Below are 20,605 nucleotides of genomic sequence, written 5' to 3' on the forward strand. Positions count from 1 at the left end.
GTTTACTCAAACAGTGTAGCCACACTTGTGGGAGAGCTAGCTCGTTAGCCCGTTGCGCTGCTAGCTCGCTAGCTCGCGCGCTGTGCCAGTGGTGGGAGAGGCAGGGGTTCACGTCCCTCGCCGTCAGACCTGTTTTGCAGCGCTTCCCCAGGTGAGTGGTGGCATCGTCGGTGGGTGCCGGCTGAGAGCCAAGTGGGGTGGCTGGGTGAGAGGCACCTTGGGGCGGGGGAGGATATTTTCATGTGAATTTTGTACCATATATCTCTGCAACTTCTGCTAAATCTAGAATCGGAAAAATCCACAAATCAGCCACACCGATATTTAAACCGCATGGGTCAAAGTGGAGAAAAAAAACAAAAACAAGTAGCGGTTTATAATCCGCATTTCATGGTAATCCTACCTACTTAATCTTGAACCAACCAGAGATTGAAGATTTAGGGGAAGCCTCACGAATATCCCTGGCAAAGGCCTTGGATTTGGTTAGCTCCTCAGCGGCAAGGCACCATTTGTAGATGAGATTTTCCCTGAGTTCTCCAGACCGGGACCTGCAGTATGCACTGGGATGGTTTGCAGTCAAGTGTGAATTGGTTGGGACCAGAGTTAATGCCTCCAAATCTGAGGTCATGGTTCTCTGCCGGAAATTGGTGGAAGACCAGATATCTGGGTCACGGTTGAGTGAGGGTTAAATGCAATACGAGATTGAAAGGTGGATTGGTGCATCGTTAGCAGTATTTCAGTTAGATTTAATGGTTTTACATTTTTGCCTCTTTAGTCATTCATTATTTTGTCACATAAATGGGATCCTGGTAATTATCCAACAATATAAATGTACCCTTGCTGAGGCCCAAATCTGCCAGACAGAGTAAAAAACATCTTGAACTTAAATTCTCCATAAATGCGTCTGAGAATGTAGCGATAACATACAACCTCTGTCATTGATCCTACCTGCTCTTTCTCTTGACATTTTGGACACAGCCACTTCCACCTGCTCTATATGCTACAGCATCTGCTAAATACACCCATTTTCTGCCAATTTCCCCACCTGACTGCTCCCCCCACTTACTCACCTGCTTTCCATTTCTCTGATGACCCCAGTAGTATATACACCGGCCCACTGCCAGGTTGTCTTTTGCATTCAGCATTCCTAGTCTGATCCTGCCTGCATCCATCCATCCATCCATCCATCCATCCATGCCTGCCTGCATCCATCCATGCCTGCCTGCATCCATCCATGCCTGCCTGCATCCATCCATGCCTGCCTGCCTGCCTGCCTGCCTGCATCCATGCCTGCCTGCATCCATCCATGCCTGCCTGCCTGCCTGCCTGCCTGCCTCCATGCCTGCCTGCATCCATCCATCCATGCCTGCCTGCCTGCCTGCCTCCATGCCTCCCTGCATCCATCCATGCCTGCCTGCCTCCATCCATCCATCCATGCCTGCCTGCCTGCCTCCATGCCTGCCTGCATCCATCCATCCATGCCTGCCTGCCTGCATCCATCCATCCATGCCTGCCTGCCTGCCTGCCTGCCTGCCTGCCTCCATGCCTGCCTGCATCCATCCATCCATGCCTGCAACCGTGATTGGTCTGCCTTCTTTATCTGTTTGCCTTTTTTTGACCTCAGCCTGTTTACTTAATTTAAGATTTTGGACTTTACTCAACTTTGCTGTGTCTATGCTTGTGGGTTTTTCCATTGCTTCACATTCACAACAGGACTGGGTTTTCCATAAGGTTTATTTTGTGGTTTGTGTTGAGGTTGTTATAATCTGCACCATTATTTGGCTTTTAATGTTGAGCAGTTTTAATGGACTTACAGTGCAACCCTAACCGCTCCCACTACTCATGCCTAAACCTAACGAAGGCAAAGTACCAACAGAGATAAAGTAGTGAGGGTCATGCTTTTACCATTGCAGGAGTCATGACTTAAGCCTGGTAGCTAAATTATGACATGCAAAGGTCAAAGCTGGCATCCAATCATCATTTAACCTCTCCCAAATTTGACAGTTTAACCAATCAAATCACTGCAATGGGAGGGATTAAACCTTTTTAAAGTTGAACCCTACACCAAAAGACACGGGACACAAGAAACTAAACGTGAATGATATTATGTTAAGTAAGCCAATGTAACATCACAAATATTCACGAGGTGTTTGACATGTGGGAGGAGTTCAACATTCCTTGAAGTTTCCTTAAGTTTCCTTGAATAACATATTCAAATATGACAGTTTCGTTAACCCCTCAAGCTGAACTATTTGGCTTACATTTAGTGAGTATTTGCTTTTGCTCCTAGTGATCACATCTTTCTCCAGACAGAAAAGAAAAATGATTCCTGGTGACCCTTCAGCTACAAACCCAGTGACGCCACCCCAGCTCTCAGTAAGTTACTGACTCCTCGTTAGCAGACGGCAGTTTATCTGGGTTTTTCATTTACCTGTATATTACACAGCTGTTGCATTCCTTCTTCTCCTGTCTGCTTCCTGCCGGTCTCTTCCAGCTGCTCACACATGCAGCACAGACTTATCTTTTAAGAGGTATAACCGTTCAGAAAATACGTAATCTAACAACTGCACCGCAAGTTATGGTACAGCATACTGATGACGTGAAACTTCATGAAGTTAAGAATAAAAGTTGGAAAGAAATGTAATATTCACCATCATCCCCAGTCTTTGTCATTAGGCTAATCTGATTGACTGGTCATTGCTGGTTGACCACTTTGTCTCCTAGTGGTGGTTCCTATTTTGTTTGGCTTCTTTAGGCATCATTTTACACATCTACTTTCCCTACATTCTGCTTCATCTTTCCAAACACCCTTTGTGACTTTCTATGATTTCCAATTATATATTTATTTATTTAGTGTTCCTGTACTTTTTCGATTTGTCCTAAACTAAAAGATTCTTGTCCAGAAAAAAACACATTTATTAACCCATTTCATTTAGATGTTGACAGCTGATTTCTCCGTACTTATTCGTCATGACTGACATTGGGTCCTTCAGGTGGAGGTACCTGGTATTCCTTTGACCCCTTTTTCATCAAAGAGGTCGACGTGCACTATTCCCGACTCACCGAGTTTAAATGTTTTTTGTTATTGGGTCAAACGGCTCGTCAGGATTCCATTGGAGATTTCTCCAATGGAATCCAGGACTGGTCCTCCTCCTCTCAATATCTTTTTGGGGGGTGGAAGCAGGAGGAATGTTCCTTCTGGTCGATCAAGTCACCGCCCGCTGTTTGCTCCTGACAATCTGTCATGAAATCCTATTTGACTCCCCCAGTCACCCAATGCATGCTTTGCACAAGACCTGCTTGTAAACAAGTTCCCCCGTAAGGCAGGGCGTTTACCTCTGAACACGCCAACCTTTGATCTCTCTTTAAATGTGACTTATGCAATGCAGAGTAAAATGTTGCTCCAGTGTGCGCGTCAGAGTCTGTATCAAGCAGCTGCAGAAAGTCATCTTTGTCCTCCACACAGAGGTATTGTTTCATTTTGCTACTTTACTGTTTCATTCGGCTCTGTTTGAATTTGTTTTGGTTGTAGTCTTTGTATTTTAGTGTAATTAAACTAATATTTTTTTAGTTTAATTCAAGTTTAGTTTATATTCTGTTTTCTTACATGCACTAAAGTTTGAAAATTGCCTGCCACAAAAGCTTGATTGTGTCCAGTCGGATGACTGAGAGGACTACTCTATTTAAAGGGTTTCTCAAGCTTGAGGTCGTAAAAAGTCCTCTTTACAAATAGATGCTAGTTTGTATCAAGGGTTTGTTTTGTAGTCGGAGCAAAGAAATAGGGAACAATACTGTTCCCTGTTGGTTTGATTGTCAGTGGATTTGTGTTTGTTTAGAAGTTTGCGGTTTTAGATCTACCATCCTCGTAATAAATGATTACACACAGTGATGTTACACGTGATCAGAAGTATATTTCATAGGTGTGTTTTTTACCATGCGGTAACGAGGGTCACATGGACTCATTTGGTACACCCTCATTTAATTTGGCTGTTGGAACTTTGACACAGTGAAGGAGGTGAGAGGCACATAGGATGTATATAGTTCTACTTAAAATCTAAAATGGTGTTGATGCTGCATGTTTGTTTACCTTGGTACAGGACAAAATGAAGAAAGACTATTCTCTAAAGAGGAACGGCAGTCAAGAAACCTCTTATGTAAGTTTAGAACAAACGGCATAGAGCCCCGGTCTCTTCACATGTAGCGTTCACTGCCTGAGATCTTTTCCTCTTCTATTGTTTCTCCTGCATCCTGTGTTTTTGATGTAAATTGTTTGATCCACTTTTTGAGAGTCTTTAGCTGGAATATTGACAATAGGTGCTCTCTCTCTTGCTCTCTCACTTATACTTTCTCTTTGTGTTTACGACTCTTCAGCAGGAAAATGGTTTCCGACAGAGAAATGGATCTGTGGAATCCAGTCCAGAACATACTGATTTGGACAACAGAAGAAAATCCTACCCGACCCTTTTTGGAAAATACAGCCAGAGCTTTCAGACCCTCAAACCCTTCCGCTGCACCTCATCATCTGAGTCAGTGTCATCAATGATATCATTTGTTTTGATGCTCTTATATTTTATTTGATGGATAAATGTGAGGTTACATGTTAACAGATACTGTACATTGCATATATATGATGTTTCTAGGGCCCACCCTCTGGACAATGCAGGTTTCTTCTCCTTTGCAACCTTTGTCTGGATGATCCCCATGATGTGGGCCATGTTTAGGGATAAGATGGACATGAGCTCTCTCAACCTGTCACCTTTGGATATAGCCGACACCAGCGGAGAAAGGTCTGACACTCCTGCTGATTTATGGACGCACTCACATTTCTCTACCGTCATTTGACGCAATTAAATACAGGACAGTATATTTATAGATTTGCAGATATTTATAGATATGACTAGTCTAGCTTCTGTTTTCAATCTGGAAAAGGACTAGGACTGAAAATGCTAGGAAATGATTAAGAGGTAACGTGTGTAATGTTTTACCTGAGGAGCAATAAATGAATATGGCTGACGTTGTGCACAGGCTCAACAGACTCTGGGAGGAAGAGGTGGCAAGGGTGGGCCTGGAGAGGGCCTCTGTGGGTCGAGTATTCCTTCGCTTTCAAAGAACCAGGCTGATTCTGTCCATCATTGTTGGCATGCTTGCCATGGTGGCAGCGTTTTTGGGCCCGGTAAATACATTTTAAGCTGAATATCAGTACCGGTAGTACTGAAGAGTAAAAGTTCTCATTATGCAGAAAAATGGCCAATAACCGAAAGGTATTGTTGATATAATTATTGGTTGTTTAGTATTTACTCCTCTTTCGTGTGTTCCAAACTTGTCTGTCCTCTCAGGCCGTTCTGGTCTATGAGATGCTGAACTACGCTGAGGAGCCGGAGCAGTCCACCGTTACCTACGGCGTTGGTCTGTCCTTTGCTTTGTTCACCTCAGAGTTCGCCAAAGCCTTCATGATTTCCTTGTTGTGGGCGTTGAACCTGCGCACTGCAGTCAGACTGAAGGGAGCCTACTCTTCATTGGCCTTTCAGAAAGTCATCTCTCTTCGGCTGCACAGCGGCATTTCAATGGGAGAGGTAAAGTTAAATACATATAGTTCATGCTTTTTTAATACAGGGTGCCTGCATTTCTCTAGCCTTTTAAAAACCAACCTATTTTTAGGCTCTTTCCTTAAATTGCATACCCAAACTAAAGAGCGTGTATTTCTTCAACCACTAGGGCTATTTGAATACTTTTGGTGTTATAATAAAAGGCTACACATGTGAGATTTTGTTCAGAAGTGTAAATATCTGTCTATATGTTACTGGTTAAGAGTAAATGAAGATGACACACAGAAAAAAATGAAGAGGTTTCAGGTCCGCCTAGAAAAAAAATTCCTTTCAGAATGATTATTTCTTTGAAATGATGCAGCTGTGAGGTCTAACTCTAACCCAAATCATAGCTCAATATGTGAACATTCTGTCTGCAAAGCTCGACTTTGATAAAGTGAAGGGATTGGTCTTTAAAAGGCTAGCAGAGCGATCTCGTACATCAGAATCACTTGGCCCGTCCTCTTACTCTTGGTGAACTGTTGACGATAGTGTAAAGAAATATTTTCAATATTCCTCCGTTTTAAATTTGTAGTTTAAAGGAATAATTTGGTATAGTCTTTATTTTTTGGATGAGTCCATTGAGAAGCTCAATACCACTCATGTCTGTATGGGTCGGGAAATCAAAACGATGAGCTAAAATGCCGCAGAGGAAATGCAGAGTTGGATGATGACTTCCGGCGACCACTTTTACATGATAAGTGTGATGCATTGTCATTATGAAATGCAAAAATAGGGATTGAAGCTGCTTCAACAAAACATAGCTGCCGCAATCTACTGCTCTGCTCCCATCTCAAACTATTCTGTTGTCCTTGTCATGTGACTAACTCTTGTAATCCGTAGCCAGGGGTTTGAATCCGAGAAAGATTAGCACAGCTCTGCTGAAGGTTTCAACTCTAAGCTTATTTTAGCAGTGAGGCGCAGGCTGAAGCTAGATGGTGGCATGTGTAACAGGACTGAGCTCCGTGTGAATGGAGGTGAGAGACACATAGGATGTATATTTAATCCACCGTATGCGATGAGGAGGAGTGTCTCATCGGTTCGTACTGAAATGACAGCAGATACGAGAACAGGTCTTTCAAGTTTGACGGTACATGTATGATTGGGAAATGGCTCATAGTCGTCTGCTGGAGTAGGAGCCAGAGAGACCGAGTGATTAAGAGCATAAAAAGACCTAATGTAGGAAGTTAAATCCCCAAATTTGACATGCAGTTAAAGTTATTTAATTTACAACCGTATGGCTATAAATACCATGTTTTTTTTAAATAAAAATGTATCTACATGTCCCTTGCTCTCCTACAAGCAAAGCTCACTCCAAGTAAATAATCAATATTAATAATTTGATATTCAAGGAGGGATTTGGTAATCCCTATGACAGCAACCATCCTGAGAAAAGTTCTCAAAAGGTTTAAGCTGTTGCAGTAAACTCCAGAAAGTATCATTTTAACATTGTTGAGCTGTCTGTTTGCTGGATAATAGTTATTAAGGCTTTCTATTGTTTCTTTTTTGTTTGTGTGGCACATTTCCCTGCTCAGACTAGAAGGAAAGATTACGCAATTTGTATTTGGTCTTCATCAGCATTTCCCCATGAGGAATTTAATCTGCAGGTATATTTGAACAGAGCCCATAAAGTCACAAGTTCACAAAAACCAGTGCAGATCATTAGTCTCAAAGGGAACTATTGGAAGTGACTGGATTGTTTTTGAGAAACAGGCTGATCTGAGGCAAGTTATCCTGTCTGCAAGAGCAAACAAGTAACGGATCGGTCAAAATATGCATAAAATCAGCCAGCTATGGCTCACCAGTTACTAAGCAACAGTTACTGATTGAGCGCCTGTTTTGGAAATCATAATCGGCCCAAACTTCTTTTTAATGAACAATTCTTGATTATTGAAACTCATCGTGGAGGTACGGCAGTTGCATTCAAGATGAAGTGTCTGTTGTGAACAATATTCAGAGTGAGCGACGCACAGACGTAATGACTAGCGTCAGTGCTTCGAGGAAGGAAATGTTGAGCTGGATGTTCTAGCTGGGGGGGAACTAGCGATAAAACCTTAAGTCTGTATGCTGCTCAAACATTTTAGTCGCTATTATTGCGTGTTTAGCGTTCTAGCTCCAAAGGGATTCCATGTGAGAAATATAAACTTTCCCCAAAAACTGGACAGCATGCGCTTCCAAGAAATCTTTTAAACGCATGTTTGTCAAATCTATCTGATTGCGACCAAAGCTTCTGTGGCTCATTATTGGACCAAGCTAAAAGAAATGATCAAAACCTTGTTAAGTCAACAACTCGGCAAATGTTTTAGCCAATCATCTTAACTTATGTTAAGATGATATGTCTACAGGTATGTATGTCTACAGGAGTACCTGAAACGTACACTGAAACTATAGGTGGCGCTTCAAATGCAATAGATGAGCGTGGCACAACCCACATCGGATTAGAAATGGCCGTGACTCAATGACAGTTTTTCCGAATATCACCAAACTTACTGGATATTTTTGATTAAGCTGTTGAAACCAGGTTAAATGTCACAACGTATGACTGGTTAGACTTTGTGAAATTATGAAAGGCTGCATACATGATCAACTTTGAAGCCACACAGCCAGTTCCCTGGGTCCTGGACTGGCCCCTTGTGGGTATATGTGTTCTCGTTTCCTGCATAACCTTTTTTTCGAGAATGTTTTACAAGGCCAAACTGTTTGTCATACACATCCTGTGGAATTCACTTGGTTGTCCGTTAGTTAAAGTAACAGTCTTTCTCCTTCTCTCCATCCAGATGATTGGTGTTTTGACCAACGAAGGCCACAAATTATTTGACGCAGTATTGTTTGGGAGCTTCGTGCTGTCCAGCCCATTACTCTTTATTGTGTGTATTGCCTATGCCTGCTATATTCTGGGCTACACCGCACTCATTGGGGTCAGCGTTTTCCTCATCTTCATCCCAGCACAGGTCTGTATGTTAGAAACCGCACAAACGGTTATTAATCGACATTTTCATGAGCAGTGTACAATGAATAGATTCAGATTTACTCAAAGCCACATTACAATCAGAGCTTAAAAGGTACTGCAAGAATCAAAGCTTACAAACAAAAATGCCTTTTTTAAATCAAGTAAAATGTTAAGCCTTCTAACTAATTAAATTAGCCATCAATGTGGACAACACTAATGTATTTTGTTTTTTTTGCGGCTTGTTTTCAATTGACACAAATGTTTGCGCTTTCAGTTTGGCTTGGCCAGGCTCATTAACACGTTCAGAGGGAGAACCATATTGATGACAGACGGCCGTGTTCGCACGATGAATGAGATTCTCAACAGTGTCAAGCTTATCAAGATGTACGCCTGGGAAGATTTTTTTGGAAAGAATATCGCAGGTATGGAGTTAGGCAGACTGTCAAACATGTCTTTCTTGAATATCAAATGACATGCTCATCATTTGTACAGCCCCTTTGTATACACACAAACCCAATCTTAAAAGTCATGTGTGCTACTTTCCACTTAGCAGAACAGCCATAAGGGACATTGTGTTACATCAATCTGGAACTTTTGTTTTTGATGAAACATCCCATAGCCATGCTGCCACAGGCACCAGAGGCTGAAGATGAGGCTGCCAGACGCTCCACCTTCCACTCTTATAGAATGAGCTGCCTATAGCTGCAAAATGGGAGCCTATGCCTCAATGCTCTTTTGGTGTCGGACAATTCATAATTAGAAGTAAAGTTAAACAAAACTAAAACTGTTCCCCAAACATGTGATGCTTTCTCTCTTATAGGCTTTCGGAAAAATGAGGAGAAGGAACTGCAGAAGGTCAGTTACGTCCAGAACGCCAATACCAGCATCACCAGCATCATCCCCACGCTTGCCACCGTTCTCACCTTCATTGTACACACTTCGTTGGGCTTGAACCTCAAGACATCTGATGTGAGTACTGCAGCACAAATGGTAAAACTGGGATTCAAGTGGTTGATAGAGATGGACTGAAAAATGTCAGTTGTGTATCGTGAGCGTCATTCTTTATTAACAGGCCTTCACCATCATCGCCATCTTCAACTCCTTGAGGTTCTGCTTGGCTCTTCTGCCCCTGTCTACGAAGGTCCTGGCTGAGGCTGATGTTTCACTAAAACGACTCAGGGTAAACTCTCCTCTTTGTCCTGTTCGGCTGCCAACGGTTTTCATTATTCCTCTGATCGTACAAAACGTCATCTTGCTGTGACGTCATCCAGCCACACGAACTGCAGTGTCGTGCCTTTTAGTGGTGATATATAATCTGTAAATGTGGCCTCCCCACCAAAGAACTGAAGAAATTATATAGTTTTAATTTGTTTTATATTTATTAATTTCAAACATCTTCTACAGAGTTTTACCATGTACATCAACCTGCAGTGCAAACTCGTCTTCAATGCTTCGGTGGCCACTTAGTTTCTCACTTGTCTTTTTTTTAATAGCGTCTAATATCTTAAACATGAACATTTGTTTTAAGTCATTGTGTTTCCATTGGTGGTTGCTATTGGCGCAATTTTCTTCACAACAACGTCATTGCCAGCTTTCATTGTTTTGCTGTTTAATTAATTTGCACATAAAATCTCATTCTTATAAACATAAAAAAGATTATTATAAATGCAATGTTTTTTTCAGAAAATATTGCTGATCCAGAATCCAGAGCCCTACCTGATCCAGACAAACAACAGTGACTTAGCCATAGTGATGACAAAGGCTACACTTTCTTGGACCAAAGCAGCCAACAAGCCTGACTCCCAACCAATCTCAGCCAATGGGGGGGCGGGACACAACATGAAGGAGAGAGGCCAGAATGGGCCGGCTGAAACCTTACCAACCCTGAGAAACATCTCCTTCACGCTGCCTAAGGTGTGTTCTACCACCGGTGAGAATAAATGAGGTGTTCTAGATTGGGTTACAGGTTAACCTATACTCCGTGTTATCCCCTGCAGGGCAGCCTGCTTGGCATCTGCGGGAATGTGGGGAGCGGAAAGACGTCACTGATTTCCAGCATTTTGGAACAGGTTCTTCTATTTTGTCTTGTTTAGTCTCTTTGACAATCACGTTTATGACGTAATGTTTTTACTGTTCTATTGTCCCCAATATGTTCCACAGTTATGTAAAAAGAATGCTGATGCCATGTTACATACAACTTTTCTCATGGTTCTCTGCTCATTTTTATATTTTAGATGCACCTTCTGCAGGGCTCCCTCACAGCTGATGGGACATTTGCCTACGTTTCCCAGCAGGCCTGGATATTTCATGGGACTGTTCAAGAAAACATCATGATGGGGCAACCTTTTGATCAGTCAAAGTATATGATCACTTAATCTAAATGCATTATAAATAACCACAGACTTTTGAATCTGGAAACAAAAGGAAGTATCGTTAACTGGATGCCGTTTGGGATGTTACTATTCTACCACTGTTCCTCATTGCAGTTCCATGGACCACTACAACGGGGCATGAATAAGTCTTTCCTTTTGAGTTTATCTCCCATGACATTTAATACATGGAGAAAGTCCCACTTATCGTTTTACAAGCTAGTCAAACAAGAGGTCATGTCTGTTAGCAGCCAGAGACCGCAAGAAGGGAGACTGCTTGACATGTGCCAAGTCACGTAACTCGGCTGGCGTTTATGACTGTGGTGAGGGCCATAGCTGTGCTGTAATTATCTTGAAGTACATGCTCAGGTCAACATGCACCACACCTGACTGACTCAATAGAAAAACTGTTACTATAATTTGTATTTCTCTGGAACGAATAGCTGATCTGATCGGCGACACTAAATATATTACTGGGATGAAGTCTGTGAATCCGTTTCAGCACTGCTTGTCTGTTAATGCTAGCTGTGTGAGACTATTTTGAAACCTTGGTTCTTCCTATACAGATCAAGCACATTAGGAGAAGTAAATCGATAATTAAATTTGAGGCACTGTATTGTACACTTCCATCTGTGTTGTATGTGTCATTATCCTGCTCTGTAAATGTGTTTCATTGTTAGTTTGTTTCCTTTATGTGTGTCTATCCTCTATAAAATGTAAAAGAATATATTTAAAAAAATAGATGGACCTTTTCCCAAAAGTATCGCATCTTAAAAATGGCTCTGTTGAAGCCCCTATATACGTGGCTGTCCCTTGACTTTCAGGCAACTCATTGTCTTACTCCACAGATACAACAGAGTTGTGGATGTCTGCAGCCTCAGAGCTGACCTGGATATTCTCCCATACGGTGATCAAACTGAGGTAGGAGCTTTCTGCTGTACTCATCCCCCGGGAAGGTTTGGTTGGCCTTTGAATGATTTCTGACCAGCTGAGTGGAACTTTTAACACCCTGTAACATAGTATCAGGTCTGAGTTTATCTGAAGCTGTTATATTTCTTTATTGCAAGTTAGTACAAGGGTGACGCGAGCTTTGTGACGTACCATATCCAAGTTGCCACTGTTTTCAGTAGCTTTCTGCTGTTTGTCGGCAGATCGGAGAGCGAGGGCTGAATCTGTCAGGTGGGCAGAAGCAAAGAATCAGCCTGGCCAGAGCCGTCTACTCCAATAAGGACATCTTCCTCCTCGACGATCCGTTATCTGCTGTCGATGCCCATGTGGGGAAACACATCTTTGAGGAATGCATTAAGAAGGAGCTCCGAGAAAAATCTGTCATACTGATTACACACCAGCTGCAGGTAGACAGTTTGTTTCTTTAGCAGATGGTGAAGCCTAAATAGCTTATTACACATTACATTTCTCTGTTGCATTGGCATACTTTTTAAGTGAAACAAACTAAGGACTCCAAGTATAACTAGATTGTGGTAAACCCCAAAGTAAACTGCCTTTTTTGTATTTTCTCATTCATGAATTGTGAGCAGCATTGTAAACCACAAAATAAGAGCATCTGACAAATGCCATAGCTGTAAACTCATGCTGTTTAGACAGAGTTAGGTTGAACTCCGGCCACAGTGCTGAGATCGTTTCGTTGACATGGTTGTTCTCACTTGTGTGTCAGTATCTGGAGTTCTGCGACGACATTATACTTTTGGATGATGGCGAGGTGCAGGAGGCTGGAAACCACAAGGCCCTGATGGAAGCCAAGGGCCGCTACGCTCAGCTCATCAGAAACTACCAGATGGAACAGGCCGAGGTAATAAGAACACACTGTACTGTAGCGCCTCTTTTGTGTCTTTCCTCCATGTTTTACTAGCTGTGGAAACCTTTCACCTTTTTTTTTTTTAAGCACAAACGATAAACGGAGATACGTTGGCCGTAAACTAAATGTCAGAGGTTTATAGGAGGCAGGAACGTATCTGCTACTAGGCCACAGGTTAACTATTTACTTTCGGGTGAAAGTGACTTGTCCAGACTCTGCAGTATCGCTGCGTTTTGCGTTTTCTTTCAGACGGAGGAGGAGGAGGAGGACGAAGTGTCTCCCCGAGACGCAGCGCAGCCACACGACATTGGGCCAAGAGAAAGACCCGAAGAGGGGGTGGTGAACCCAGGTATGAAAACCAGGAAAATATGTCATGATCTAAAATGGATTAAGTGGGATCATTTGTATCCCTCAATTCATCTCTTGATGATTTTATTTGGACCAAAACAAGGCTGAAGATTATAGAGTTTTTTACAAATACACTGGAAGTGTAGCACATTATTTAATAACTTGAGGACATAACTTCCTGGTAGCAATTTAGAGCAGAACCAGTCAGGGGAAGGTTCTAGAATTGGCTGCTTTAATTTTGCCCCAGTTCTCAGTGGATCAAAGTGCCATTCGTGTCAATATATAACCAGGAGGAGGTAAAAGGTAGCGCCAGCTGTCCATCGAGGGAACAAAGCAAGGACGAGCAGCTTTGTAAAACAGATGGGGCAACAAATCTACAATCCTGACAGTTAATGTACTACTATTATTGTGATCTTTGGGCAGGTGTGTGTCTTTATTATAGTTTACTGCCGCGGCCCTGTACCGGTCCTTTGGTACCGGGCCGCAGAAAAAGAATTTATGAAAAAAAATAAGTCGGTCATTCTTTGACCGGATACATCCGTCTGTGCGTAGCCTCAAACGTAACCTCTTGACACATGTCAAGAGGTTCCGTGATACGTTTCCCCAAAAGTGAAACTTAAAAGTCCGTTTCAACTCTGTTCTGGATTTAAAATCAAGGAGTATACTGAGATCGCCAAAAAAGCTCTGAAACCCTGTCTCCATTTCAACCTCCTGTCTTTGTGAAGCGGGTTTTAATGAAGTGACAGAGTGCACATAAAGGTTTAAGTTGCGGCGTAGAGTCATAAACACACGTCGGGGGTCGTTGTCTCCGGTCACCCCGAGATGGGACCGGCTCGTAGCAGAGAAACAAGCTCAGGGCTCCACTAATCTGGCGTAATGGTGAGATGTATCTTTATGGACTTTATAATTGTCTTTATGGCGGTCGTATCATTTTAAAGTCAGATTTATTACGTCATATTTTTCGCCCACACCGTGAAGGCAGGTCCGTGAAAATATTGTCTGACACAAAACCGGTCCGTGGCTCAAAAGGTTGGGGACCGCTGGTCTACAGCACAGGAATTTCTTATATATATTGATGTGTCCCTTTCACACCTGTGCTTCTTTTCAGCATTTGACATTTCAGACGAAAACAATGGAATTCCAGCTGACCAAAGATGTGAGTCTACCAAAGTTATGAAATAATAACTCTAATGTTCTGGGGAATTTCAAATCTGACGAATCCAGTCTCTGCAAGGATGTTAGACTCATTTGGTTCCATTTTATTGTGGGAACATAACAGACAAAGGGTGCGGGCGTTGCGTGGCTGTCTGGATGGTCGAACAGCTTCTCTTAAGATCTTTTTCACATTTTCCGCAACTTTTGGGTTTACAGCAAGTGAATGCAACATTATGAATGCCTTCCAGAAGAGAATATGTGCAGTTATTCAACGGTTAATCAACGATCTCTCCTTTCTACGACGGTTTTCACTCTTCTTCTTCTTCTTCAGCGTCTGTTGGGGATCAGCTGGTCAGTCTGGAGTCCAGCACAGAAGGTGCCGTCTCCTGGACAGTCTACCATCAATACATCAAGGCAGCTGGAGGTTTGAATGCCGACTGCGCGCGCACACACGATTATAATCAATAATACACAATTCACACACGGACAACCTGGTTGATGTGTGTGACTGTGCTGCTGCAGGTTACATGGTAGTCTTCCTCGTCATGCTGAACATCGTCCTGATGATTGGATCCACAGCCTTCAGCAACTGGTGGCTCAGCTTCTGGCTGGGGCAGGGTGACGGGGTGAGAACACACACACACACACACACACACGATTGTCTGTGATGTCCCACAGCGTGAAAAAACAACAGATTCATCCTCAAACAACCATGTTTTATGGAAAGTCTGACGGTTGGGAATAGCGCTCATCAAAGTCTGCTTTCCCAAAACAACAATCCAACAGCCGCACACTTTTGCCACAGAGGCGGACACAGATGTGGGTGTTGCTGCATGTGCTCTGCAGATTAATTTTCCTCACAACTTCAGTGTCTGTTTACGGCCGAACCAAACAGTTTTTGTCTCTTGGCAGCGTGGTGTGCTTTTGGAGAACAGAAATAACTTAACTGTAGTAAACTGTACTATGTGTTATTTCTGCAGATATGCACTAATTGTTGATATTCACAAAAGTATGAAAAAGAAATCCCCCCCAAAATATGTTATGTTGATAAATGATCTCTTTGGAGCCGGTCTCCACTAACATCGTATATTTTCTCTTTGTTTCCCCAAGTCATTCAATGAGACGACTTCAGACCCAGGCAACATCTCACAAAATCCACATCTCCACTTCTACCAAATTATTTATGGCGTGATGGTGGTCGTCATGTTGATTCTCGCCCTCATGAAATGCTTCTCATACACTTGGGTCACCTTGAATGCGTCCACCAAACTCCACGACACCATGTTCAAGAAGGTAGTGTTGATGATATCAAACATAACCATGTTTACCTGGTTAAATATATGGGATTGTTAAAAAAAAAGTTACGATTTTTCCTTTTGTTTACTGATGCAACCAAAGGGAAAGCGCAGGATAAGGCAACCATTTTGTTTTTGTCTTATCCCTGTCATATTTCCTACTCCCTATAATGTGTTTATGGTGACAGTTTTGTTTTCCTGTCTCAGATTTTCTCCAGTCCCATGAGTTTCTTTGACACGACGCCAACAGGCCGCATTCTCAACCGCTTCTCCAAAGATCAAGAGGAGGTGGACGCCGCCCTTCCTCTCAACATGGACCCCTTCTTGCAGTTTAGTCTGCTGGTTCTCGCCACCGTTGCCAGCATCGCTGCAGTCTTCCCCCTGATGCTGGTTGCTGTGTTTTTTTTGGGAGGGTTGTTCATTCTCTTTCTCTTGTGAGTTGATACTAGTTTAAACACGATAACATTGATTTCTAGGGGTACTTTTGGAAAATGGGATTGTAGCAATTCACAATCTGGCACCTGGTGATTCCATGTTCAGTGAATTTTGTGACGTTCATTTAGATTCCAATCTTTAAATTGTTGCAAGTCTTAAAAGCAGGTGCAATAAAAGAGTATGTATGTATGTATGTACACTAAATATGTCAGTTGTTCATCTGCAGTATCTTCCGGAAGGGTATCCGTCATATGAAGAGGCTGGAGAACATCAGTCGTTCTCCCTGCATCTCTCTCACCACCTCGACCCTGCAGGGCCTCAGCACCATCCACGCCTACAACATAAGAGACCAACACATAAAGCTGTAAGAGTTCCTCAACCTGACCTTTAACTGCGTGGCTCCTCATATGGCTGTTTGCAGCGTTGTCTGTGGGGGAAGATTTGGAGACTATTTTAAATGGCAGAAAATGTATCTTAATGCATAACTTTTATAGCACATTCGTTAGAAAACTTGTTACTCAACACCTGTTGTAAAATCATTAATCAGGCCATTTATTCTTTGCAAAGGAGCAGAGCCAGAGATGCAACGTGTCCCTTTACTAATTGCATATCCAAGTCTGCTCCCCGAACAAGCGGAGAGTCTCCCTTGTATACATAAAATACAGTCACAGAAGCTCTCATGACGTCTTGCACTTATCGTGAACCTTCCTCCCGTCATCCATAGATATGTTGTTTAAGCCATAAGAAGAACAACAACACTGTGTATTGTCTTCAGTCTAGAATATACAGATCTAACAGATCACTTGACTCCTAAACTGAACAGTCTTTGTGTAAGGGAAAGTTCACACCGTAGTCATAATTAGGGTAAAGTTCACCCAGGAGTCACAGGCCATGATCATCACATAATTGGAGGAAATCATTTTTTTTTTTTTGTTGTTCATTGTTACCGGATTATAAATTGCTCGAAGAGGTCATGGTTTGCTTTCAGTAAAAATAGACTTCATTCTATGAAAGATCAACAAAAAACATTTCTAAAGTTTCAGGTCAAAACGCAAAGGTTGTTGTTGTGCCACCAGCTGACCAAACCGCACCACAGTTTACTGCGTTCCCTTGTATACACCGGCCAAGTGTGACGTCGACCAGATGAACGGTAGCTTTAGTGTAAAAGCAGCAGGCGTTTCAGATCCTGGTCTGCGTTGTAAAAGCTGAGTTGCTGATCATTGGGGTGAGGCGCTACAGTATACGTTCACATGTCCTTTTTCACGTTATAGGTTCAAGACCCTGAATGACATCAACTCCCACTACCATTTATTGTTTAATTCTGGAACACGCTGGCTCTCCTTCTGCCTGGACTCCATGGCTTCCACCATGACCTTGTTTGTGGCTCTCTTCGTAGTGCTGAGTAATGACTTGATCAGTCCGTCTTTGAAAGGCTTGGCTTTGTCCTACACCATACAGGTAGTTTTAGAGCCGAAAATAAATAAACCTGTAGTGTATTTTTGTTTTTTGTAAGGATACATTGAATGCAACGTGTGTGTTTACAGATGTTGATGTTTTGTCCAGCTTACAGGCTTGCTTCAGTATACAGTGAGGCAGGCGACGGAGGTGGAGGCTAGATTCAGCTCGGTGGAGCGTCTGCTGGAATACATCACGGTCAGACCCTAAACGCCTCTTTATCGTGAAAATAATGACTGTTTATACACAGGTTTGCCTCATAACCATAAACTATTCATTGTTCCTAGTCTTCTTAAAACTCTAAACTTCTCAAGAACACTTTCTAAAGCTATTGGTTTCTCTTCTATGGAGTTCATTATCCTCTGACACGCCTCCTTTCTCCTCCTTCATTAGTTGTTTTTATTGTGTACAGGGTTGTAAGTCTGAGGGCCCCAGGAAAATAATGGGGGCCCAAGTCCCAAAGGACTGGCCGTCAAGCGGAACCATCACCTTCCAGGACTATACGATGAGGTACAGGGAGAATACACCCATTGTCCTGAACGGGCTCAATTTCGTCATCCGAGCTGGAGAGAAGCTGGGCATTGTGGGAAGGACCGGCTCTGGTAAGACCCTGACTCCAGCAGTTTTTACTCATGACTGTAAATGGGCAACTCAGAAAATATCACGATGACTCAGTTTCCATTAATAAATCAATAATTAATGTCTATCACTAACTAGTCCTAAATACACAAACAATTGTACATATTTCAATGCGGCATATCGTATAACAAACGTATGTGCATTACAATAAATCACGATACATTGATCATAATGTATCTTCTACAATGCAAATGTTGATAGCCCTGTTACAAATGAGTAAATGAAAAACTTCCTTGTCGTGGTAACTTGTAAAGACATGTGTGGGTGGTTGGGGAACCCTGCTTCTGTAAACCGTGAGCTTTGTCTCTGTAGGGAAGTCCTCTCTAGGCGTGGCTCTGTTCCGGCTGGTGGAGCCAGCAGCAGGAACCATCCTGATAGATGGCGTGGACATCACGGCCATTGGTCTGCAGGATCTGCGCAGCAAATTGTCAATCATCCCCCAGGATCCTGTGCTTTTCAGCGGCACGGTTAGGTAACCTAAGCTAACTCGTATAGATAAATGTTTACATGCCGGGAGACAATGTTCTCACTGAGGTTTTATTAGTCACTGACTGGCCAACTGACGGTGCATGTCCGCTCCTCCAGGTACAACTTGGACCCCTTCAATAACTTCAATGATGAGGAGATCTGGGCAGCGCTAGAGAAGACCTACATGAAGGACTCTGTAAGCACAGTATATCAACGGTTTCATTATAGCGTGTGGTCAGTGATCAAGACTAAATCTCTTTATCTAAATTATATCTTGAATTATGTTATCTGACCAGATTGTCGTTCTTGGTGGTGTATTGGTGTTATTGAATGCTTATTTTCCAATATATTATGAACTGTAGCCTTGGTGGACGAAGGATTAATTGCAGTACCACACTGTGAAAATACTCCACAAGTCACTGTATGTAAGATTAAAGTACAGAAGTACTATGAGCTTTGTACTTATTAAAAAAATAAAAGTACACTGAGCAGAAATGAGCCCTGACCAGAGTGTTACACGAGATCATTGGATTATGATTAATGTGACAGTAGCGTTTTTAAGTTGGTGGTTTTTACTATTTTACAAACATTTGGGTTGTATCATTATTTGATCTAGTCAGGTGAAGTAGTAAGAGTTTTGTTTCCTCAGATCGCCATACTGGAGGAGAAACTACAGGCAACGGTGCTGGATAATGGAGAGAACTTCTCTGTAGGAGAGAGACAACTCATGTGTATGGCTAGAGCCCTCCTACGCAACTCCAAGGTCTGTACATGCAGCTGCTTCTTCTGATTCCTTGTTACTTATACACTTCCCAATTTGACTGCTGCTGAACCGCCACTGGATTACTACTGCCACGTATCTATCCGTCATGGATTATCTGGATTGATCATAGCTGGGCTTTAAGAGCTGTAGAATCTTCTGATGGAGTTTGTGCACTAATACTAGCTAAGACACGGTTATCATCACTGACAGAGCAGCAGTGTTTTCCTCTGTAATCTGTTACCCGTTTAACAAACTGCATTCTGTATCTTATTTTTCTTCGGTGTCCTGCTTATCAGCGCAAAATTGATTTCGACAGGCAGGATGCCCTTTTACATATTATTCACGCCTGTTTTTATTGATATTGATAGTGAAGCCAATTATCAAACAACCCAGAATTTGATGATGGTGTCTCTTGAACACTGGAACGAATTTATTAGCTAAATGTTTCGGGGGAAATTGAAAACGTCACTCTGGTTTGAAACGTCAGTGATAAATATCAGATTTGTCCGATCGGCCGCAGCATCCAATCAAATGAACAATAAGGGGGCGTGTCGGTCCTTAAAACACTTCCGTGATGGCTGCTCTCGTGTATCCTCACTCAAGGCTCCTCGGAGATCTCTCCTCAGAGCAGAAATAAGAGCTTTAGGACGGCTGTCAAGATGATCAAACAACAAACTGCTGGTTCTCCTTCGTCTGGAGTAACTGTCCTCCTGTTCAACAGATCATTCTTTTGGATGAGGCTACAGCATCAATCGATGCAGAGACGGACGCCTTGATCCAGACCACCATCCAAGAAGCCTTCAAGGACTGCACCATGCTCACCATCGCCCATCGTATCAACACTGTGCTGCACGCAGATCGCATTCTGGTCATGGACAACGGCGAGGTAACAGATGAATACACAGAGGGAAAGTTTGTGCTTCCAAACCTCGACTAACAAGAAGTGATTTGTCCGACAGGTGGCAGAGTTTGACGCTCCAGATGTGCTGAAGCAAAGACCAGACTCTCTGTTCGCCTCGCTCCTCACTGCTGCCAACACTGTGAATACCTGAGGCGCCGTGGCACCACTACACACTAATAACTCACTAATAATATTAATTTTTCACGATCACATCATAATTGGGGAAATTTATGGAGACACACTTTGTTTTTCACCTTACAAAGCGTATAGATACGGATGTATTTATCTCCACTGTCTGCTGAAACCAGTGCATGGACGCTGTTTTTCGAAGGCTTTTTGTCAGACACAATTTCAGTTTTTCACCTTACAAAGCATGTAGATACGGATGTATTTTTCTCCACGGTCTGTTGAAACTAATGCATAGACAAT

The 20,605-nt window shown here is 42.6% G+C and overlaps 1 protein-coding gene across 1 annotated transcript; it reads left to right on the top strand.

Annotated features, from left to right (window-relative positions):
• Positions 1 to 4,100: 4,100 nt before the first annotated feature.
• Positions 4,101 to 20,327, top strand: abcc12 (ATP-binding cassette, sub-family C (CFTR/MRP), member 12; the record flags this gene model as incomplete). The annotated part of the gene is made up of 30 exons (XM_079217479.1): positions 4,101 to 4,151; positions 4,369 to 4,529; positions 4,638 to 4,784; positions 5,023 to 5,170; positions 5,334 to 5,570; positions 8,360 to 8,533; positions 8,807 to 8,954; positions 9,353 to 9,501; positions 9,605 to 9,712; positions 10,216 to 10,446; positions 10,530 to 10,601; positions 10,767 to 10,891; positions 11,750 to 11,822; positions 12,053 to 12,256; positions 12,577 to 12,711; positions 12,967 to 13,066; positions 14,174 to 14,221; positions 14,552 to 14,644; positions 14,743 to 14,846; positions 15,331 to 15,513; positions 15,723 to 15,949; positions 16,177 to 16,314; positions 17,222 to 17,408; positions 17,514 to 17,603; positions 17,818 to 18,007; positions 18,357 to 18,516; positions 18,630 to 18,708; positions 19,162 to 19,275; positions 19,997 to 20,161; positions 20,235 to 20,327. 30 exons carry the CDS (start codon positions 4,101 to 4,103, stop codon positions 20,325 to 20,327), a joined length of 4,134 nt encoding a protein of 1,377 aa, XP_079073605.1.
• Between the last annotated feature and the right edge of the window lie 278 nt (positions 20,328 to 20,605).

Source organism: Taurulus bubalis, assembly GCF_910589615.1.
Source record: "Taurulus bubalis genome assembly, chromosome: 4".
Lineage (NCBI taxonomy): Eukaryota > Metazoa > Chordata > Actinopteri > Perciformes > Cottidae > Taurulus > Taurulus bubalis.